Raw genomic sequence first — 23,853 nt, forward strand, 5'->3', positions numbered from 1 at the left:
ACACACACACACACACACACACACACACACACACACACACACACACACACACACAAACTTACATTGCTGCTTTGTGTGTGGCTGTTTTGTTGCTTTCATCCTGTATTGTGAGCTTGACCACTTCATATGTTTATTTTAGTATCTTTTTATCTTCATTTGTAAAATCAGCTGCTTTGTGCCAGTGGACTTTTCCATGTTTGTGTTTGATCAGAAGTTACCAGTGCTACATGCTAAGCTATGCACTCATAGCTGGATTGATAAACTGTTATAAATAACACACAGTATCATTTTTAACTCACATGTAATTTTAGTCTTTTTAAATATGTACTCACCATGAATCTGGTTAAAAACTGTCAGTGGTTCCTGAAGCTCAAACTGCTTATTGCGGGACACTTAGGAATCATATTTACATTCTCTTAAGCTTCGATTGACATAAACTAAGATGTTTCCTGCCATCGCTCACAATACACAGACACTCAGGAAAGATTAAATCAAACCTGGCAGCCTCATGACCTCCAGGCTATATCTCTCATTGGCATCTCAAGCACCCGCTGAGACACTGGGATGTAAAGTGTAATTGGGGGTCCCTCCTTTAGATTTAAAGGATGCCTCACATCAGGAGATCCTGGAAGGGGGAAAAACCACTCGGTCTTCAGAGGCAGATCATAAAGGAACAGTGGGGCTACTATGTTGCCTGTAAATTGGGCCTTTCTTCCTGTGAGAGGGTGACATGTTGGAATGCAGCACATTAATGTGGACATGGGTGGGCTTCTCATTCCTGTCATAGCATCTCCCTCTTTCTTTTGACTCGCAACAACTTTCTTCCCTGTTATTTATTTTTGATTCTTTGCCTGTTTGGGGTTTGTTGTATCTCCATCTTGTCCATTTCCATTAGTGGTTAAGCGTTCATTGTTCTTGTTGATATAAGGATGTTATTGCCGAATTTCATATATCTTGGTATGGATGCAAGAAATTCAGGGCCAGAAAAAAAGTTTGATGTGATTTAAAAACAATTTCTCCAACACTGGGGTGGTTGTAGCTCAGGTGACAGAGCAGGTCAGCCACTAATCAGAAGGTTGGTGGTTCGATCCCAGGCTGCCTCCTGGCTGCATGCCAAATATCCTTGGGCAAGATACTAACCCCGTGTTTGCCTACTGGTGGTGGTCAGAGGGCCCGGTGGCACCAGTGTCCGGCAGCCTCGCCTCTGTCAGCGCGCCCCAGGGCAGCTGTGGCTACAATGTAGCTTGCCATCACCAGTGTGTGAATGGGTGAATGACTGAATGTAGTGTGAAGCGCTTTGGGGTCCTTAGGGACTAGAAAAGCGCTATACAAATGTTGCAGCATTATACTGGTTTGCTGAATCAGTCATATCATTTTAAACTATATTTCCATAAAGGCTGACTGTGCCACTAACTGTCATACAGCAGCTGGCTACACAACAGCTACAGAGCTGTGAAAATAATGCAATGGAAGTCATGTCAGTGAGTCAGAGTGTAACGGTCCTCTTTTAAATGAGAACTTTGAAAAGAGATCAGTTTAAAGCTAAGTAGATAATAGTTGTACGTGCAGCACCGAATTGCTTAATAATCTGGTCAGTTCTTTTAAAAATATATATATGTTGGTGGGTAATTTATTGTATTTTTCTCAGCATGGGCCATAGTGGAGGTGAACATGGAGGACAAAGTGGAGGTAATGGCTGGAGAGACGGCTCAGATCACCTGCATGTTTACAACTGACGAGGGCCTGGGCGGCACCACCATACAGTGGTTCTATGTGAGTTTGGTGAAGCTTAACGTGCACAGAAACACACAGATGTGTGATGGGTGTCACGTTTCTCTGTTTGATTGATGTTTGATTCTGTAAACTCTGACCTTTAGGTGCTACCTAATAAGGAGAGACAGAGAATCTACAACAAGGAACCAATGCATGAGGCTGCAGAACAAAACACACTGTTCACGCATCGGATCAGCTTGAACGTCAATGGAACCGCTGCTGTGCTGGCTATCAGAGATGTGGGAGTGAGGGACAACTTGGAGTTTATCTGTGTCATCAAAACTCTCACACCTGAGGAAGCAGAGGGACGAACCCAGCTCCAAGTGTTTAGTAAGACTCTGAAAGCTTTTATTGCATTTTCTATGCTGTCTGCTCTCTCGCACTGAAACGGTTGTTTTCATTAAGCAAGTCATCAGTATCCTCTCTTAATGTATGCTGCTCCATATTTTCCATATATTTCTTACTGCTGCTGCTACAAGTTAACGGATCAACTTCAGATATTGTATCTGCTTCATTTGCTTTGGAAGAAAAACAAAAGAAGATGGAACAGACCTCACCTGTTCATGAAACTGCTTACCAGTTTTCCTGACCAATTATCTTTTTTTTTGTCCAATTTAGGTCCAATTACTTTGCAAAACCTCTTAAATTAAAAACTGCTTTCAAATCGCATTTGGATTTTTCGATTTAAAGTCCACTGTGTCCGGAGGCAGAGATTGTGTCTTTGTTCAACAAATTATGGAACTCACTGTATTAACATACCTATAGTGTTACAATATTTCTGAAATTTTTAGCTATCAGAATCTATGATTGTTCCTTTCTAAATGCTTCCTTTTCTAGTTCTTATCCTTTCTTACGTCTTGTGCAGAATCACCAACCTTTCCTACAATTGAGGCAGTGGAAACAGGGATATCAGTAAATGAAGAAGCTCCATCCAAGGTGAAAAGGTTTTGGCGATCACAAACATCAAAGACTAAAATTACAAAATGCGAGGATGCAATTTTATCATTTGAATTTCCTTACCTACCCCCTCTCCCACTAGATTGGGTCTTGCAGGGTCAAAAACGGATACCCAAAGCCACATATCACTTGGTACAGAAACAACATGCCCCTTCGCAATACTCCACGTGGTAAGGCAGATTGATATTTAAAACTGGAATGCCTTAGCTGTTTCAGTTTGTGTCTGTCCTGTTCTTTTATGTTTACAGTATTTTTATTTCTTTCAGAGGTGGTTGTAACCTCCAGCACCACTATTGAATCGAGTGGTCTTTTCTCAGTCCAGAGTGAGCTGACAATGAAAGTTAAGAAGGAGGACAAAGATGCAGTGTTCTACTGCGAAGTCATCTACTTTGTCCCTGGAGCGACCAAGATGACCGAGAGTCAGCACATTAACATCACTGTATACTGTGAGTTTCACCAATTGAAACCAAACTGGCTTGCATTTGGTTTCCAGTTCATGCAATGTTCTTGCACACCAAACTAGAAAAACTAGAAACAAACTAGAAGAAGTTTCTTAATGGATCTGTTTTGATATTTTGAAGTGGAAATGGATGCTATAGTTTCTCATGAAGTTCACTAAGTTAAAATAACACTATTGTTCAAGTATTATAGGATATTATACTAATAACATTTTCCTTAATTTGATTTGACAGGCCTCAGTTTCCTATTTTTAAGGATAGTTCAGGTTTGCAGTTTAATCTTGAATTCATCTCTCTGTGTTTTAGATCTCCCCACTGAAGTAACTATTTGGGTGGAGTCACCAAAGGGCAAAATCAAGGAAGGGGACACACTTGAGCTTCGCTGCGATAACAATGGCAACTATCCATCCTCAATCACCACAATTAAGCACCAAAATGTAAGAAAATCAGCACTTCCATACTCCTCATTTATGTGGAAATGGTTGCAATTCGATGTTTTCCTGAGCACTTTGAGGACATTAAAGTTAATCTTGAACTTTGCAGAGTGAATACTCTGTGGAGAACAAGACTATGGTGCGGACTAATGTGAAGCGTTTAGACGGTGGAGTTTATGAGTGCACCTTTGAGGAAACGGATAACTTTGAGGTGATCTCAAGGAGTACTAAGGTGTCGGTTAACTGTAAGTGTTTTACTCTGGATGAGCTTTTCATCAAATACATTTTAACAGTAGGTTCTCTGTTTGACTTGTATGCCTTGTTTCTCTGTCTGTGTGTGCAGACCTTGAATCTGCTGTTATAATGCCTAAAGACAGCATTGCGGTGATGGAAGGAGAGGAGCTGAAGGCCAGCTGCAATGCCCTGTCTTCTCTCCAGACATCCACAACCTGGTTTAAGGTTACATAGATACATACATATATACAATACAACTGCTTGTCTAACAGTAACAAGTAAGCTGCACCTAGAAAACAATCATTTCACACTGTGGCAGAGTCGTACCAGCAGTTAGGTTGACTAGAGGCGTCTAACACCTATTTCACCCAGTACTTATATGCTCATTTAAACGTGTTGAGTCAAACAAGCTTTTTTTGTTCACCTTTGTCTAGAATGAAAAGTTGGTGTCAAAAGGCAACACTTTGAGTGTGAAGAGCGCAACGTTAGAAACAGCAGGGATGTATAAGTGCGTTGTGACCGTTCCTGAGATGGAGGGGATGAAAACCAGCAGCACACTTCAAGTCAATGTTAAGGGTGAGTTGTATTTTCTTTAAATGAGACCATGTCCAAAGTTTGTGACTGCATAGTTATTGCATAAGGTTGTATTTCTTGCTACTCATTCTGCAGGTTCGCCACAGATTTTGGGGCCAGATGTCCAAGAAGTGGAGACTTATGAGACAACTGTTAATCTGACCTGCAGTGCCACAGGGTTTCCTGCTCCCACAATTATGTGGACAACTTCTGATGGGAAGGTACAGCAGAGGGAAGCTTGTCATTCTCGGCTTAGTCACAGCCACAACAGAGATCTGCTTATTCCAGTTGTGACTTCAACAGGTTGATCCAAAGTCCTCCAGACCTCCATTTTGATAAATGCGTCCAGTGGGACAAATAGTGGAACACAATTTTTAACTTGAATTTTAAACTTAACTTAAATGCATTTTCTTTCCAATACTGTTGTGGTATTTTGCCGTTTATGGCACACGATTAAAAAAGAGCTGGCTGGTGGACTGTGGGTGAGACTTCACATTAGTAGAGTATGGTCTTCACTTTTGAACAGTTTTAATAGTCTTAGTAACCACAAATCAGCAAGTCCTGAACAGATTAGCAATACAGATGCAGGAAAATTGAACAAAATGTTTCAACAACTACCGGACATTTTGTGCCTCGAGATATTTTGTGCAGTGATTTGTTTTATGATTAAAAGTGTGTGTTAGATATGTCCATCAGCCTCAGTTATGCAGTTGTTTAGTGCTAAAAGCACTAAAGCATGCTAACGTTCTAGAGCAAAATGGTAAAAATGGTTAATTAGCATTAGCATGCTAACATTATCATTTAGCTGACATCACATCAGATTCTCACTGATTTAAGCAGCACTGGTTGGTAGTGGTGCAATGGATCAATAAACTCACGGTTTGGATCAGATCACGGTTTTAAGTCACGGATCGGATCAATTTTCGGATCAGCAAAAAACGAAACAAGACAAGAAAAATTAATTTTTTTGCCCACTAAAGAACATTCAACTCAATACTCATTCCACGCAATTATATAAAAAACAAATTAGGTGCTATATAGGGCAGTACAGGGCTTTGTATCTACCACTCCGCTGTGATATAATGAGCGGTCACGGTCACGTAGCTTTCCATTGCCCTGGAGGTCCACCCATCTGTAGTTAGGGCAACAGAAGATGCCTGACTTTTCCTGCTCATACATGCTTGGAACGATCTTGTCACTGAAGTGGACACGCAACGGGATATCATAGCGTGGCTCAAGCACGTTTATCATATGTTTAAACCCCTTGTTTTGCACAATGGAATAGGGCCTCGTGTCTGGAGCTATAAACACCCCAATAGCTTTTGTAATAGCTTTTGTAACAGCTTTAGCATGGTCAGATTAGGCAGCAAAGGGCTGCTTAAATGCCGCAAACTCCTCTGCTCTTTCACTTGGAGTGCTAGCGTTGGCCATGACTATTGCAGACAGACTGACCACGCCCACCATACACATATTTTTTTTCTTTTTCGAATCTTCGGATCACCGAACCATGGAGTGGGATCGGTTCTGATCACGGATCAACAGTGATCCGTTGCGCCACTACTGGTTGGATTTTACAGAGTTAGAAATAAATTTGATTGGACTGACAGAGCTAATACTAGCTAATGTCTAGTTTACCTTCACGATGATGATGGGCATGCAAACCTTTAGTCTTTGGAAGTCTATATCAATATTGTGCTCAACTGTCTTCTCACCTGTTTGCTCTTGGATCTGCTTTTCTATTTCTGTCTTTAACTGTCCTTTTTGCAGAACCTAAATGCATTGCAAACAGAGACTGAAGATGGCGCTCAGAGTGTGGTCACTTTCAAGATCACCCCCAATGTGAAAGTTTTCTGCAATGCCAGCAATGACTTTGGCTCTAAAGTGGTGGAGTTCAACATCAAAACCAGTGAGTTCTTGCAGCCTGTGCTTCCTTTCTGCAATCTTTGTAGTTAGTAGTTCAGTCAGGTTCGTCACAGAGTTTAGAGTTCATCTTAGCGCAGATGGCTCATCATAGATGGCTGATCACAAGATTTTTCTACGGACACCACTGCATTCGACGAAATCCACTGCTTTTGTTTGAATCATATATTTCTGTTAGTTTTCTGTTCCAGCTATTAATACAAACAAGGATTCTTTCTTACATGGAAAAGTTACTTATGGAGTTCTTCTGTGTCTACATGTTTCTGCTACGCAGATGATGTTGAGTTGTATTTATCAAACGACATGACAAAAATCAGTTAATTAAGCTAGACATAAAGGCCTTCATCTATGAAATATTGGTAAACAGCGGGTTCAGGAGACAGACTCTGCTTTTAAGATTTGGCTTCGAGCCTTGTTCATAAAACAGGTGATCCTGGAAAAGTCCTCAGTTATCCTGCTGTAGGCTCAGACTGTTGGTGGACTTCATGAGGTCCACTGACCAGGTCTTTTCCACTCCCCTCTTTTCACTCCTGATATGTTTATATGTCAGTACTGCATGTCATTAACTTTAGTCATTTCTCTTCCAAAGTTTTGTCTCCCTATTTTTTTCTCTTCTCTTTCCATTCACCCTCCATTCTGACCACGGGGGAGTTCTTCCTTCCCTCTGTCGCCAAGTGTTTGCTCAAAGGGAATCCTCTCATTGTTGGGTTGTTCTCTCTAATATTAAGGCGACTGTTGTGAAATAGCACTTTACATAAAAACGAACCGAACATGCCTGCATGTTTTTATTTGTTCTCCTCACTTGCCACTTTTACCTATGTCCCTCCCCCCTCATGTCTCTATTCATTTTCATCTAAAGGTCTTGAGTTTTGCCACATGATGTAACGTCTTGTCTGTGATTGTTCAATCTTTATATTTTTTGTTGTTGTTTTTCACATTCTTCACCCTGGTAACCCACATGTCGTTTAACGGGCACCCATGTGTAAATAACAAAATGACGTCCTTTCTGTGCCTCTACCTGCTTTTAGTTTTAAACACCACATTAACAACAATCACTTCCATGCCAACAATCAGCACTACCACACGATCAACCACTACTATATCCAGTGACACAGGTAAGACCACAGTTACACTGCTGTGCCTGTTTTTCATCATGCAAATGAAACCAGCTGCTAAATGCAAAATTAAATTTGACTGGGAAAGAGAGATTTCTAACTTGTCAGAAAGCTCCCAGCTCGAATTTGCGAGACAGGCACACTCTCTGTTTTTACCACGAGGCTTCAAACATTTCCTTTTGAAAAAGCTCATAATTATAACTGGAACTGGCGACCATGAACCATGCCTTACTTGTGCTGCTATCGGCTGAGACTAATGTTACTCCCATGATGCACTGAGCATTTCTACATTCTTTTCATTCCCTGTGTGTTTATATGTAACTACTGCATGCTATTGATTTTTGTCTGTCTTATATCTTATACTTTGTGTTCTGTTCTTGGCTCTTCATGCTCTCCTTCTTTTCTCTTTCTTTACACTCACTGGCTGCCCCTCCCTGAGCCGGTTTCTGCTGGCAGTCTTCCTGTTAAAAAGGAGTTCTTCTTTCCCACTGTCACCAAATGCTTGCTCATAGGCAATCCTCTTATTGTTGGGTTTTCTCTTCATCTAAATGGCCTAAGCTCTGCCAAGTGCCGTAACCTGTTGTTGTGACTGTGAATATTTCACTCTGTGTTGTTGCTGTCATTTTGTACCTGTGCTGTTTAGTGTGTACCCCTGTGTAGTAACAAACATGACCTCCTGTCTGTGCGTCTAACTGTTTTTAGTTGTACACACCACACCAACAACCACCACTACCACATCAACCAATACTATAACCTATGACACAGGTAAGATCACGATTACTCTGCTGTGCCTGTTTTTTTGTTTTTTTTAACATGGAAATCAAATCCGCTGTAGAGCTCTATTTCATTTTAAGATGAGGCTTCAAACATTTATTTTTAATAAAGCTTATAGTTATGGCTGGATCTGGTCACCCTGAACCATCTCTTAGTTATGCTGCAATAATTTTAGGCTGCTGATAGACCTTCCACAATGCGCTGAACATTTTTTCTTCAATCCCCTTTTATCCTTCCCCGTGTCTTTATCTGTCACTGCTGCATGTTATTAATGTTTGTCAACTCTTTTCTGTAGTTTGTGTTTTGTTCTCCCCTTTTTTCTCTTTTTTCCCTCCCACCGGCTGCCTTTCCCTGAGCCTGGTACTGCCACATGTCACTGTTGCCAAGTGTTTATTCATGGAGAATCTGATCACTGGCATTTTTTTGTATATTATTGTTGTTAAAATTGAACTGAATATGTCTGTGTACACTGTGCTGAAACTGTATTTTGTCCTTCTAGATTTATTTTAAGTATATTTTTATCAAATGTTTCAAATCAGCGAACAAATTTTTATGCTAGACAAAAATAGTAAGAACAACATGCAGTTTTTAAGAGCAACTGGGTTATACAGCAGGACCATGATCCAGAGCACACCAGCAAGTCCACCTCTGAATGACTCACACGGTGAAGCTTTAGGATCGGACTACTTAAAGTCCAGACTGAAGTCAGATGGAGATGCTTTGGCATGCTCCTATGTGGCTGAGTTAAAACAACGCTCCAACATGTTGTCAGTGATTGTATTTCACTCTGTGTTGTTTCCTGTTGTCACTGTTAACCCACTGTTTAATGTGCACCCCTGTGTGATAACAGAAGTCGCCTCCTCTCTACCTGCTTTCAGTTTTATACAACACATCAACTGCCAATACTACCATACCATCAACAAACATTACCTTTATCAATGACACCGGTAAGATCACAGTCATTCTGCTGTGCTTGATTTTTAACATGGAACTCAAACCCGCTATGAGGCTCTATTTCATTTTAAGACGAGGCTTCAAACATTTATTTTTAATAAAGCTTATAGTTATGGCTGCATCCGGTGAACCCTGAGACATCCCTTATTCATGATGCAATAGATAGGCTGCTGGTAGACCTCCCATGATGCACTGAGCATTTCTCCCGTAATATGTCTCTAATGCATGTTATTAAGTTTTGTCAGTTCTCTTCTTTAGCTTGTGTTTTGTTCTCTCTCTTTTTTTATCTTCTCTTTGAACTTACTGGCTGCATTTGCACCTTTTCCTGTTAAAAAGGAGTTCTTCCTTCCCACTGTTGCCAAGTGCTATTTTAATGGGGAATCCTCTGATGTTGAGGTTTTCTCTCTAGCACTGTTGGGTCCTACATAAACCACCTTGAAGAACTGTTGCTGTATAAATTAAAGTCCCCTCACTTTTCCCTTTTACTCGTGTCCCCCCCCTGTTCACATCCGTGTCTCTGTGTGTTTTGACTTTCATCTAAAGATGCTGAGCTTTGCCAAGTGTTGTAATGTGTTGTCTGTGATTTTTCATATTCCTCTCTGTGTTGTTGTTTTTTCACACTGATGTCTTAAGTGCTTAAAAAGAGCAATTGGACTTCTTTAGGTTTGGGAAGACATTTCGACTCTGATCCAAGAGGCTTCTTCAGTTCTAAATAAATTGGCACACAGTCTTGATATCCTTTCCCAGGTATTTCAACCTCCAAGGAGACAATTCCCAGTGGGGTTTACATCTCTGCCAGTTGTTTCAGAACTGAAGAAGCCTCTTGGATGAGATGTGAAGCTACACAAGTCCATTTGCCTTCTTTTTAAGAACTCATAGCTCGCACCATGTCCTTGATGACTGAGAACCTATACAGACCTTTTGACACTGTTAACCTCTGTGATGTTAAATGTGTAGTGACCCAAATAACCTCCTCTCTGTGCCTCTGCCTGCTTTCAGTTACACAAAACACATCAACTAACTATGTCAATGACCCAGGTAAGACCACCGTGCAATTAAATCAGCTACAAAATGCATAATTAAACTTGGTTGACAGAAATAGGTAGTTCATTTATCAAAAACCTCCCAGTTTGGATTCAGGAGAGAGTCGCCCTCCATCATTTTCACATTAGGATTAATCTTTTTGTTAAAGTTTAGATAGGGCTTGATCTTCTCCACACACCTTTTTTCACTCCTGATGCATTTATGTGCCACTGCTGCATGCTGTAACTTTTGTCTACCCTCTCTATGTTCTCCCGTTCTTTTTCCCCTCTATTCTTCCCGTTCAGCCTACACCCAGTCACGGCAGGTGGCTGTTGCTGATTGTTGGCTCTTTACTTTGCAGAATCAAGTGCCTTGAGACGACCGTTGTTGTGAATTGGCAATAAATAAATAAAACTGAATGGAACTGATTGAATTGAAAGCTTATAACCAGCAAATTCAGAGTCTCCAGACTTTCTTTTATTTAGTCTTGTGGGGCAGTTTTTTTTCTGTAAGTCAGAAAGAAAGGATAAGAGCAAGGAGGCGTGACGCAAACTCAGAAACACCTGCAGGCCTTAGTTACCGCTGTGGTATGATAGATAGCTCATTAAAAGTGAGGTTTGTTGTTATTACAGGGTGTCTTAATTATTAATTTATTGTCATGACTGCTGTTCTGCGTGTTGGGTTATTATAAATGTAGACGTTTTGTTTTAATGTAGTCTTAAAGTTTGAGAATGAAGTCATGCTTGCAAATGATGTGGAAATAAAAAGAGAAAGGTTCACACACGTACATGCATCATTGTGACTCTCATCATTGAGTGCATCTAAAGCCGATGCTTTAAATGCACTCAGAGTGAGTCTCCTGACTCCCATTATGGGTCCTGCTTTGTGTTTTTCTGTGTCTGCTCTCTGTTTATATGTCACACCAGGAAATTTTCAGCCCCTCAGAGGAAAACTGCTCTGAGTCCACGTTTCTCCCAAAGCGTTGATAAACGGGATTAAACAGGGCCCCTGTAGAAAATGACTCTTCTGCTGCTGACTGCAGTTTGCATATCAAAGTTGATGTTTCGATTCAAAACACTGATAAGATCCTCTGAAATAAAACATTTATTCAGGACTCTGCTGAACATCAGCAACACAAACCTGGGGTGTCAACCATAAGCCCGCAGGCCAGAGCTGACACAGCAAAGACTCCAATCTGGCCCAATGGACAACTTTGAAAGGAGGAGCTTTTGAACTTTTAACTGTATTTTCACGTTTTACAGCTTTTCCTATTCATAAAGACCGCTTCCATTGCCATTCATATCACTGGGCAATCAACTGCCAGATCTTTCTCTGCAATTTTAAACATTTGTCATTTAAACGTTTGTCATTGAAAATCTGAATGTTGAAACTGCATATGTAAGACATCTCGGAGATTAAATGTGAAAGAGGCATTTCACTGGTCCAGCCCACTTAAGATCAAAGTGGACCACGTGTCCCTGATCTAAACTGTGTTTGAGTATTATATGAAGTATTTATGTGCATATGCCCACTGATTCCTGTGTTCATTTGGTTTTTCTCAGTTCAAACGCCCACCAAATCACCAAATATCAAGAAAGGTTTGTACATCACTCTGCTGTTGCAGATTCTCTACCGCCTTCCTTCCACTTCTCCTCTGTAAGCACACTTCTCGCTCTCTCGCCTCCTAGCTTTCACGAGAACCCTCCCTGGTGATGAACAAAACATCAAAGCGTCATTGGGTTGTTCATCATCTTCACCTCTTCCTGCGCATGTTGTAAAAGCACTGCTGCTCCTGCAGCCCTGATAAACAGCCACTTCGTTTCTTTATCTTTCAGGGTCACCTGAATGATGCTACTGCCACACTCTCTTTAGGCGCATTGCAAACTGTATCTCCACCTGTATCAGACTCTCCTGTCTCCTGCTGTCATTCTATTCCAAAATCCGGGTGCAGTAAGTAAAGCTGTGGGTGTTTTGTGCTTCTTCTCCAATAGAGAGCAAAGGTTTTGTTATCGCAATCATCATCATCGCCATCTTCCTTCTGGCTATCTTGGGAAGCGTGCTCTATTTCCTGTACAAGAAGGGCAGGATCTGCGGCCGATCTGGCAAGCAAGACTTGTAAGTGCAATGACAGCAGTTCCATGCATAAACACACAATGTGTCCACATAAGGAGACATTAAAATGTGATTTTATGGCTGGACTGTATCACAGTATTGTAGTTCTAGACCATTAGAAAGAACTGAACATGATGCATCGATGTAGAAAATTCAGTTATGCTATGTTGTGATTAGACTCCGATGGCCCATCACAGCCGAATGAAATCCCAGCAGTGATAGGAATTAGGGCAGAACCCCCCAGAGTCTAGATCAGGGGTGGGCAACTCCTGGCCTTGAGGACCAGTGTCCTGCAGGTTTTAGATGTGTCCTTGATCCAATACAGCTGATTTAAATGGTTAAATTACCTCCTCAACATGTATTGAAGTTCTACAGAGGTCTGGTAATGAACTAATAATTTGATTCAGGTGTGTTGACCCAGGGTGATATCTAAAACCTGCAGGACACCGACCCTCGAGGCCTGGAGTTGCCCACCCCTGGTCTAGGCTTAGGTTGAGTGACTTGTGTGAGGCACCGATGGGGAAGAGGTTGATTGCACAAGGGAGATGAGCAGGGCAATTTAAGGTATGCAGAGTGGAGGCTGATTGGCAGAAAGATGATTGGACTAGAACAATGATGTCTGCATTGAGTTTTACAGCATGGGAAAAAGGAAGTGATGAAAAGAAAAGACTAGCAGCCAAACTCCTGGGAAAGCAGACAGATGATAGATGACCCTTTGATATAAAAGTGTCTAAAAGGAGAAGCCAGTCAGGAAGTGCCTTAAGTTGCATTCTCTCTAATAGCCTGCAGGGGGCGACAACTAGGGTGTCTATATCCATCTTTTAGATACAGTTTGTGTTCACAGTTGATTCAAAAGTGCACTTAATAACATAAAACATTAAATGTTAAAGTTGTGAGGTGTGTTGTTCCTAAAGCCAGAGTGTGTAAAGGTTGCTCTCTGGTAAAAAGTGATATTTAATTTAGGGCTGTAGGTAACAATTATTTTAGTAACTGAGTAATCTATCAATTATTCAATTGATTGATCCAGTAGTCAGATAAGAAATACTTTTCTGAGCAATAATTAACATGAGCAATAAAAAAAACCACAGGTTTTTCTAAACAAACTGCTCATTGGTTTCCATTTTAGAAATTGCAATGTTTTAATGCAAACGTGTCAGAAAAATACGAAAGAAAACAAGCCTTTGATGACCTGCTATATTAAATTGAATTACTAAAGAAAACATTTTCTTAAATGCAAAAAATATAAATAATCTCAAGTACAGTTGAAGTCAATAAAATAAGATATGCATGAAATCCAAACTAAGGCATAAAAAATTTACCTTTACGCTGAGTTTTAATGGCCCATGTACATTTCTGTTGGCTTGTGAAAAAAGCTTTTGTTTTATATTTTTAAATATTAATGCAATATTTTATATTATTTCACTTTCAGTCCGAAAAATGTTATGAAAGACTTTAAAAAAAAATCAATGGGTCTATTACACCCTATTCCCCCCCGTGTAGACTCACCCCTGTTTGCTGCAGGTATCGCCTCCATGTAAAAAGGGCGGCTGCCGTTCGTTTAAACATGGTATCAGACTAAGTTAATAGATCATCTGCACATTTTAATACAACTCGGTTGTGGGCAAAATACCTGCAACTGACAAATAAAGGCTATCTCATCATCTCATCATCATCAACTTGATGAAGTTTACTGCAGATTTTTCTCTGTGTAAAACAAAGCAGTGGATGGAGCAGCTATAAAGTTCGCTTTTCTTTTGCTATAATTGAATCCCTCGAATTACTCGATCGATCGTTGCAGGCATAATTTGAATTTTGTGATATTAGTGATACACCTGCCAGAAGTACTTTAGCAATAAACCTGTGTCTTCGTAACACTACCAAAGCCATGCTGTAAAATTACAGTAATACAAACCTGGCATTGTCACAGTTTACACACATGAAGCAGAAAATGCTTAAAAAACACGGTGGCTGTCAGTCCCAGACCCTTCATTAAATGGATGAAGTTTAAAGTTTTTTTTAATGTGCAGTTGTGATTCCCAGAAATATTCAGCAGCACTGGGAGTACATGGTAAAATCAATACACTTACTGATGAATGTGTACATATATATACTCATTTTATTATTTTTTGTGTGGCTTTAAAGGACACACGAAGTGACGCCCCCTGTTATGTGAGCAGGTACAATGCATAAAGCTTCAGATAGGTTCAGTTATAACTATGGCTTGTTCTTGACCCTGCAGCAGTAAGAGGAAGTCCAGCAAAGATAACATTGTGGTGGAGATGAAAAGCGACAACACAGAGGAGGCGATTCTCCTTGGGGTCAACGGAGAAAAGCAACAACCAAATGACCAAGTACATATCTGATCCTGAACTGAACTCGCTCAATCGAATGGTCTTTCTACTGAATATCAAACTTACCAGTACCCCACCCAAACTTTCTCTTTTGTGATTGTTTGCTCTCTGCAGTAAAGACCGATGAGCGTCTGCACGCGTGAAAGTGAAGAGGTGACACACCGACGGCTGCTCCCGTTCTCCCCTCTCAGCCTCAGGCCCCGCTGCTGCCTTCAAGCACCCACAGCTTTTTATTCCAATCGTGACTATCAGGACAAAAGTTATTCCAAGCTATGGCTTTTTCTCTTTCTGCCCTTTACGTGCCAGCTCCTCTGTTGGAATGCATCTCGAGCTTTAATGAAGAAGGTTGGAAAGTTTCATTTCAGAACTAAGAAATCTCCCTTCAACCCCAAGGAATGCCGCAGGTTCTCCTCACAGTGTACTGCTGATAGTCCACAGAACAATAATTAGAGCACAAAGCCGACCAGGGACTATTTTTATACCCCAAAAAGCATCACCTCAAGCCCCTTCAGTCACCGAAGAGCAGCCTGAAACAGCTGAGCTAATGTACATATTATTATCTATGTATATATTTCTTTATTTAAAGTAACACAATGTGGGGGAAAAGAGAAAAAAGCAAGACAAGATAGTGTGGTGGGGTTTTGTGTTTTTTAAGGAAGATAGCAAGGAGAGTTTAAGTAGATATTTCTTTTTTATTATTTTGTCTTTACACTGAATTGTTTTTGTAGCTCTAGCGATGCCTCACCTCTACAGCCAGTTCACAGCTTCACCAAATATTGGCTCTGAAAGAAAAATTTGAATCGCGTACCTTTCACATTATTTTGATATCTACTCCTCTAACACTCAACTTTCACACAACCTGCGGAGTATAAAGTATATTAACTAGTCATTTTGTGAGGCAGGTGAACAAATCTGACTATGTTATGCAGTCCAGTTATAAACGACGATGCCTTAGAATCTACATTCGAAGCCATTTTTTTATTGTTATATTTAATGTTCAGCGCACTGATTTCTTTGGTGATTCATGCAGGCTTTGTTGTTGTGGAAGGAGCCACCATCTTTCATCGTTCTATACGTTCATGACATGCTTCACTTCTGTAATCATTTCTTTTGAAATTTTAAAGTTGGAGAGTAGTGGTGTTTGGTGAATACACATGGGTTCACGGCATGATGTTTCCTTCTTTATAAGAAAAAGACATTTCTGTGTGACGAATGAAGAAATTCATGTATCGAGCAAAACTTGAAACACTGTTGAAAACTGTTGTGTCCCAGAGAGGCATGAGAATGCCCCTCAGCCTTGATGCCTTAAAACATCAACCACTCCTCATTTAAGTGTAACCAGAGCCTTTCTTTTTCATTTCGGTAACTAGACTAGACTTCACTACTGAGAGGAGGGGACTGACTGTGACTCCGCATATGCAAATCGTGTTTGAAGACAGTTAAGCCTCTGTTTTGTTTCTGCTGTTGATGCGTGTGACCACTGTTCAATGTATAATGCCTTTTTAAAGACTGAAAGATAAAATGTGTTATAATATCACTGAAGACATTATAACATATTTAACAAATCTGATTGTTTGTAGTTTTTTTTTGTGAAATTCTACCAAATAAAAATGGACTGTTAAATGAACATAACTGGAAATGTGTCTGCTGACATAAAAATATGACCTTTTTTATTTAGCCATACTACAAATCACTGCTGTGCCATGACGTGCCTCTACTCTGTAATGGTCAAAACCTTTAAAAACAAGTTAAAACTTGGTTACCTTCCAATTTACACACAGTGTAAAATCATTAGGATGGGTTTGAGCTGTCACTTGAGAAAATATCATGCTTAAAAACAAAAGAAATCGGTTATATAAAGGTACCACTGGGAAGTGTCATCAAAAAAATTCAAAGAGAGCCACAGAGTACAGGACGAGCCTGACAGAGGTAGGAAGATAAAGACATCACTGGAGCCCTGCACAGCGATGCACTGCGAGTTTTCAGCCCAAGAAAAACTCAAATTATACATAAAAAGACACTTTCAGGCCAGACTGAAGTTTGTCAAGAACAATCTGGAGAATGAATGATTGATACTGGAAGCACATAACGATCATTTCAGGCACACAGACATACTGTCAATCGACTAAATGTTTCCATTTTATAAATATAGGACAGTCTTGAGATACCAGCATTAAGATAAAATATAAGCCCAAAAGAGCACTGTGGCTAAATCATGTAGAATAACGGACATGTTTTATTATAATTGCAATTCTTTTCTTATATTAAAATTTCTTGGGGATTAAATGTGCAATAAACTTCTTTACACTGACGGAAAGAGCAAATTTAACTGGTCAAAATGAGTTCGACACCCTTGTTCTTGATGAACAAAGTGCAACTTGATGTAAATGAGGATAATTTTGAGCAGGGAGTCATTCAGTTCTCCTCTAATAATAAAAATGTGGAGGCAGAAACTAAACATAACAGGTCCACTTTAAATAATGAGCCTTGTGAATTTTAGGTAGAAATAGAAATCGTTCTTTACTGATTTTACCAATAATATATATTTTTTTTCCTTGGATGTTGTCTCACAGATAACTGGCAAATAGTCAAATATTATTGTTAATGAACATTAGTAATATGAGTTGTAGGTATTGCACAGTAGGTCTGCTAAACATGACAGTGTGGCATTTGTGCACACAACTAAAAACATATAGCTGCTGAACATGGCGTGAATTAAATTTCCAGCATTAAATGAGTAATGTGCGACTCTGTTTTTAAGTCAAGGGGTTCTATCAAAGAAATATACACCAATTAGTATCTGAATGAATTTAAAAGGGGAGTTCATGGACAGTGGATGCCTATAAAGTGCCTACTTCTAACATCCACACCAAAGCAGGCATGAATAAGCAGATTATCCTTAGCAGTCCCTTTACAAACAGTAGGCAAGTTTATTAGGTTACATTGAAGTTTTATTTGATGATTGGTCATGTGATCTACTGGTCGGGCAGCCAAATCACATTTTGGGTTTTAATGCAATTACCAAATGCATCACAATGGAAAATGCAAGAGTATCAACTATTAAAATGGCACCAAAGCACTGAATCGGTCTGCAGTTCTGATCACTCACTGCTCTTTTTCAGTTTCATTTGCTTTGCTGTTAACTTGTTTAGAGTCTTCTCAGCCACTCCTGCCTGAGCCAAAGGATGAAATTCAAATTTCTATTTAGTTTTACCTTAAAAAGTTATTGCCAAATGGCAGCCGAGTCAAAAAAATCACTGAAGCTTGTGCACTCTGACTGGAGCTACACACGGGAAATGACTTCCCCCCCCAGTTTTAGTTTTTTTTAAGTTTTATGTTTTAAGGAATACAAAGCTAAATATGAATATATGTGTAAACAGAGGAAAGAGACACCTGAAGGCTTTTGCTTGTCATTTTATTAACAGCACTGTGCATACTTCCAAATTGATATGAGCTTTAAAAACCTTTAAAAAAAAAAGAAAAGAAAAAAAAGAAGAAAAAAAAAGCTTTTTACTGTTGAGAAGCAATGCAGCCGTGTGGAACAACAGCTCCCTCTTCTGGCAGATAACTGAAATACCCCTGGTTAGCATCAAGCTCAGAGTCTGAGGCCTGATGAGGCTGAAGAAGCATAGAGGACAGATTAACACAAGCAACTCCGCATCATTTTGCCTTCGGAGACCAACAGATACACATCTATACCAACAAACGCGCTTCCAAAAAACATCTAAAAAACAAAAACATATGGCACTGCTCACTGAATTATTCACATAAGTAAACAAATCCTTTGGAACAAAATACATGTACAGGAATGCAAAATGAAATATAACAGCCATTTTCTTCCTCTTTTCATATCTAACTCTATACAATTTGCTTTTCTTTAGAGTGACAGTATCAAAGCACAAACTGGTATAATGTGCAAAAACAAAAACAATGGTAAATAATACATGACAATGACATGCCATTCTTAATATATAAACACACACTGGTACAGTATTGATGATATGAGGGGAGCTTCCTGTCCATTAAACATCATTCAAGAAGTTTCTCAAGGCAACTAGGAAGAGTAAAAAAAGACCCCAAAATGAAATAAAAGAGGGCGAGACAGCACAAAGCTTCCAGTCAACATGCAGAGACACCCAGAATAAGACAGGGCTGACTTACACGATGCACACACTCCCAGGGTGGGTGAAACCCCCCCCCCCCCAAAAAAAACAAACATTCTTCATATGCTGGGAGAGGTTCAGTCAGTGTACCTAGAAGCTGCTTGGATGAATTCCTCATAATGCATTTGTAATTAGTACCTGGAAATGAAGCTGCTGTCTTTATAGACCTGCAAACACTGGAAATAATCTTAAAAAAAACAAAACACTAATGTGCAACTTATGACAAACCAAAATGAGTAATAGGCTACTTGTGTGACTTCATTACGCGGAAACTTTTGGCTACATGTCACCTGGATGAACAGACAGCTGGACAGGTGAGCTGCTGTCTATGCCAATATGAGTCTCTTCTGGGGTTTTTTTTTTTTTTTTTTTTGACAGACAGGGTGAACACCACTTGTTCAGACATACATTATTATTCCTGAGTTAGCTCTTACAGTCAGCCCAAACACTGATTTTCTGTAGACTTGGAGGGGTGCGCCAACAAACCCATGAGCCTACGATTAAAAAGCCTCGGCAGTCGCTCCCTTTCAGCAGGACGAACTCCTACAGAGGAAGGAAACCGATGTGAAAGAGAAGCTTGAATCTGTTGCAAAACGTCTGGTTTCCATTCCCAGAACATTTTGCTTGTGATATTTCTGTTCCTCTACAGATTCCACTTACAGAGTATATTTTATATTTATATATATGTTAAGAAAAACAGAAAAGAAAAACACTGAAGATTTGCGACCTGATAGAGCTGTGTGCTCACAAGTCGCTTGTACTTTCAAGTATGCTACATTACAGACTAGAGAAACACACGATACTGTCACTTTAAAGACGGTTAAACACAATATTCACAATTGTACATTGAAGTCTTAATTGTTTAGCACTAACAACAGTAGCAGCAGTGAAGCACTTCTGAATTAATTATAATAACAATATTTATGATCATATTACAATAATATATTATCAAAGTAAAATCAATGACTTTTTTTTGTTGTTGTTTTTGTAACACCGGACTGAGCTGGAGATAGAAATCTGAACCAGTCAGCCTAAGAAGTTAGTCAAAAATAATAATGATGATGATAAAAAAAAAAAAAAAAAAAAAAAAAGCGTTCAGCCTGTCTGGTACTGCAGGGGCGTCAACATTAGTACGTCCTCTAATCTCACTGCCAGGCTCTACAGCTACACTGGGCCCTGACACACAAGTTCGAGCAGTAGTACGTTTACAGAGCACGAGTCTTGAGTACACCGAGTGTAATTCCACATTCATGTTGTACAGGAACAGGGGTTCGTTTTAAGAGCAGGCCATGAGGTGTAGGTCTGACTGACACACACACACACACACACACACACACACACACACACACACACACACACAAGACCTGAAACCATCTTCATGCTACTTTGAAAAAAACAAAAAACAACAACATGACAAAACAAGCAGTTTCTAAAACAACAAAAGTACCAAAGCAACAGTTAATCGAAGGCCATAACAGACTGAATTCCAAATGAAGAAGCTCTGCGGCATGTGTGTTTTTTTTTTTTCCTTTCCCCCCCCAAACTGCTGCTGACCAACAAACCCGGGTGAGGAAGACACCCCGACTCGTCCTCACCCAGTTACAGAAATCCCCCAACCGACTCTTTAACCTGGTCCCATCTGCGCTTTTTTCGCCTGTACCAACTGTGACCCTCAAAGCTGCGATCATTTTCACATACTATATATGCACGTACTGTATATATTACACACATTTAATATATATTTACTCATATATTAAATTTTCATATAGACATACATTTTAGTTTTCTTTGTGAGGTGTTGGTTACATTTTCAGCAAGAGGCTTCAAAATGAAAGGATAAGAATCCATCTCTCCGACATTCCTACAGAAGCCTTGCAATTATACGGCGTTCCATTATTTGTCGTTGCTCCGCACGGGATGAGTCCTGCGGAGATGTTGTTGAAAACTAAGAGGCCGGCTGCAGCAGTTCAAAGAAGGCCAGACACTGTGAAAGCGTGTGGAGTGCAGGGCGAGAGTCCCGAGACACTGCGAGCTTGCTGGAGTAACAGCCAGTTAAAAATCCACAGGGGCGTAGGGTGTCAGCCAGCACTGGAGCTAGTGCTGCAGGCAGTGGCTTTGGGTTTCGGGCTGGTCTATGCCAGCCTAAACCAAACCAGGCTGGGCCAAGCTAGGCAAAAGAGAGCAAACAGGAGAGAGGCGGGAGGATGTGCTATGTGAGAATGTGCGCGGTAGAGGGAATGGAGACAAATTCGCGCAGGATGTTCTTGGCCATCTCGATATTGTTCTGTGCAATCATCAGTGCTTTCTGGATGTCGTGCTGAGTGTATCCCTGACTCATTAGGTGCTCGATCTCGCTACTGATTTGTGGGTTGGCTTCTCCTCCTGTTGCCCCGCCGCCGAGCGGAGTGGGGGGGACTGGGCTGGCCCGGCGCTCGGAATTGATTCGTCTGGGAAGGGGCTTTGGAGGTCTCTCTGGTGCCTCCATTGGATCTGGGAAGGCTGAGGAAATGGGAAGAGTGAAATCAAAGGGTCTGGCTTTGGTGGAATGACAACCAACATAAACTAGTTTTAAACATAACAGCCAGTGTGGGTCAAAGACAGAAAATAAAACTACTGGAAATAATGTGGAAAATAATGTGGAACAAAGGATCTTGATGACTGAGGTAAGCTATGAACTTTTTATCTTAACACACATTTGATGTCCTTTCCAGTGTAGTGGCTTTCAATAAACCAGTCATAAGCTCGAATCTCAGAGTTAATCAGACTGTGTGAGCACTCATTGATCCTTAGACATGAAGACTGAAGATGGGAACAATCAGACACTGCAATCATCCTCCAGCAGTAAATGTCAAGTCACAACAGAGGCCAGGACATAATGAACACAGTCTCATCAGCAACCACCTGAACACTTAAACTCAGAGGTGGTGCTTCTAACATGGAGTCTCTCCTAAGTCATCTAAAACACTGCTCCCTTTATCTACTCTCTGCTTTAACTTCTTTCTTCACACCGTGTTGTGTCTGCTGAGGCAAGTACTGCTGTGTTAGCTCCTCGCAGTCTTTGGAGGAAGACGTCTGTGTGGTCACTACGGGTTTCTGATGACACAGCAGGTCATCCCACATCAGGTTGTTTCCACCATTCTGAGGACATCGCTTTGGATTTATAAAAAAAAAAAAACTATTTTAAGGTCACTAATGTAACGAAACAGCTCTCTGTAATTACTGGTCTTTACTTTTCTTTGAATCTGCACGCACCCACAAATGCAGATGATGTGCAGTAAAAGAAATCAATCCATGACAATCAAAGTCCAGAGCTGAGTCTAATATTAACTCCAGAGAGCTTCTGGAAAATCTGCATTATGTTTGGCCCCAGACCAGGAAGCAAAATGCTTTAGCTGACTTTTCAGGCTGTGATCTGGTCAAAGAACTTTTGGACGTCGAGTTATTGATTCATCAGCAGTTTTTGCTGATTTTGAGCCAGAAAGGACGTGAAGGCTGTAGTTATAAAATTGCTATATACAAGTGATTTTAAGAGACAGGCAGTTTCCCTGCAGCTGCTGTCCCAGACGTAAAAAACTTTTAAAACATTTAAAATGTCAAAGCACTTAGTAGAAGTCCATATTTAAGCAGGATAAGCTGAATAACAGATGAAATGCAAGTAGAAATACAACATTAAAATCAGCTGTGGCAAGCATGGGTATGTTTATTGATAAAGAACCGAAATCATAGTAAAGAGAAAAAAAACAAAACAAAAAAAACACTTTTTTTAATCAATAAACTGTTAAACTTACGCGCTGTCGCTCCAGCATCCGCATCTAGAGAAAGACGATTGAAAGCTGCTGCAGCGCATAATGAGGAGGATGAAGAAGATGAAGACAAAGACCCCCCCATTTCTGAAAGGGTCCGTCGGGCGGGAGGCAAAGGCAGTCGGGGTTTTGGGAAGTCGTAGCCGTTCTCCTCCTCTTCCCCGTCGTCAGCCTCATGGTCTCTGGGACCGTTACTCACTGGTTGAGGGGGCAAATCTGAATAGTCTGAAAGGAAATCAGAATATGACATCAAACAGAGAGATTAAAAGTTTAATACATGCTTGAGACCTTAACCAGATGAAATTAAACAGGTTAACATTGTCTAAAACAGTTTTTGTCTAAAAGATTTTTGCATATTCAAAGTATTACGTGAAAGAGAATTGCCCTGAACACTGCACACGGCCCCGCCCCACAAAGCCCAGCTGAGATTAGTGGGTCACAAATACCTGAATCTCTCGCTTGTTGTGACCTGGGCTGGGCGTTGAACATGGCTTCATACATTTGGAGTGAATGAGGTACATCGTCCAGAATCAGCCTGCAAGGCCAAAAGCAAAAATAAATCAATAGTGACAGTTTATTTTTCTTATGTGCTGCGAGAGAGTAATAGAAAGGCCTGAGTACCGTGTGTTCAGTGCAGAGGCCTGGGTCTGTGTCGGGACTGCTGACACGGGCTGCGGGGGTCTTGGGATTGGTGGGGTCTCCCCCATGAGTGGAGTCGGGATGGGGGGCAGAACGGGCCGAGAAGAGGGGATCATGTACTCATCATCACTGTCATGTCCTTCATCTCCTCCTGCTGGCCTAGCTGTAGCTGGGGACGCTCTGCAGTCAGATCCAAGAATGTTATTTATTAAGCACCATTTATATTATGTAAAATGATCCTTAAAAAAGGTACTGAGTATAAATCAACTTCAAACAAGGTAATTTGTACAGCTTTGTGGATTGCAAGTAAGCAAAGAGCATGTCAGTGATTCAGGAAAGACAAGATCCACTCCACTGAGATGCTTTCAGCAGCACTGAAACGTACCTGTTTGCCAGTGCATAAATGGCGTTGGCTGAGACAGAAGGTTTGACTCTGGGGTTGTCGTAATCTTGACCAACTCCAGTGGAAAAATTCTGAAAAGGAAACAAAAGATGGCATCTTAGAAACACTAAAGACAAATATTTTTGTAGTTAAAACTAAGAATCATAAATAAATTAAACACATTAAAG

The 23,853-nt window shown here is 40.5% G+C and overlaps 2 protein-coding genes across 10 annotated transcripts in view; one reads left to right on the forward strand and one right to left on the reverse strand.

The window, feature by feature from the left end:
* The window catches only part of mcamb (melanoma cell adhesion molecule b), a 47,140-nt gene extending 30,835 nt beyond the window's left edge, over window positions 1–16,305 (forward strand). The window contains exons 2-20 of one of the 9 annotated variants that reach the window (XM_005720823.1): window positions 1,649–1,773; window positions 1,878–2,103; window positions 2,639–2,709; window positions 2,813–2,900; window positions 2,997–3,176; window positions 3,495–3,625; window positions 3,732–3,867; window positions 3,966–4,081; window positions 4,291–4,432; window positions 4,526–4,650; window positions 6,197–6,335; window positions 7,378–7,464; window positions 8,167–8,229; window positions 9,117–9,185; window positions 10,192–10,230; window positions 11,778–11,813; window positions 12,207–12,330; window positions 14,567–14,678; window positions 14,793–16,305. In XM_005720823.1, coding sequence (XP_005720880.1) covers window positions 1,649–1,773; window positions 1,878–2,103; window positions 2,639–2,709; window positions 2,813–2,900; window positions 2,997–3,176; window positions 3,495–3,625; window positions 3,732–3,867; window positions 3,966–4,081; window positions 4,291–4,432; window positions 4,526–4,650; window positions 6,197–6,335; window positions 7,378–7,464; window positions 8,167–8,229; window positions 9,117–9,185; window positions 10,192–10,230; window positions 11,778–11,813; window positions 12,207–12,330; window positions 14,567–14,678; window positions 14,793–14,795 — 2,012 coding nt within the window. In that variant the 3' untranslated portion in view covers window positions 14,796–16,305. Of the gene's footprint in view, window positions 1–1,648; window positions 1,774–1,877; window positions 2,104–2,638; window positions 2,710–2,812; window positions 2,901–2,996; window positions 3,177–3,494; window positions 3,626–3,731; window positions 3,868–3,965; window positions 4,082–4,290; window positions 4,433–4,525; window positions 4,651–6,196; window positions 6,336–7,377; window positions 7,465–8,166; window positions 8,230–9,088; window positions 9,186–10,191; window positions 10,231–11,777; window positions 11,814–12,206; window positions 12,331–14,566; window positions 14,679–14,792 lie in introns of those variants that run through there. The other 8 variants (XM_013910949.1, XM_013910951.1, XM_013910955.1 and 5 more) reach the window with 8 other exon arrangements.
* A 4,051-nt stretch (window positions 16,306–20,356) lies between these two features.
* Window positions 20,357–23,853, reverse strand: part of cbl (Cbl proto-oncogene, E3 ubiquitin protein ligase) — a 31,794-nt gene continuing 28,297 nt past the window's right edge. The window contains exons 12-16 of the mRNA XM_005720824.2: window positions 23,669–23,757; window positions 23,266–23,463; window positions 23,091–23,179; window positions 22,630–22,869; window positions 20,357–21,340 (exon numbers count right to left, since the gene is read on the reverse strand). Of these exons, the coding sequence (XP_005720881.1) occupies window positions 21,051–21,340; window positions 22,630–22,869; window positions 23,091–23,179; window positions 23,266–23,463; window positions 23,669–23,757 (906 nt within the window). The 3' untranslated portion in view covers window positions 20,357–21,050. The remainder of the gene's footprint in view (window positions 21,341–22,629; window positions 22,870–23,090; window positions 23,180–23,265; window positions 23,464–23,668; window positions 23,758–23,853) is intronic.

Source organism: Pundamilia nyererei, unplaced genomic scaffold (genome assembly GCF_000239375.1).
Source record: "Pundamilia nyererei isolate P.nyererei 1_Seehausen unplaced genomic scaffold, PunNye1.0 scaffold00003, whole genome shotgun sequence".
Taxonomy (NCBI): Eukaryota; Metazoa; Chordata; class Actinopteri; order Cichliformes; family Cichlidae; genus Pundamilia; species Pundamilia nyererei.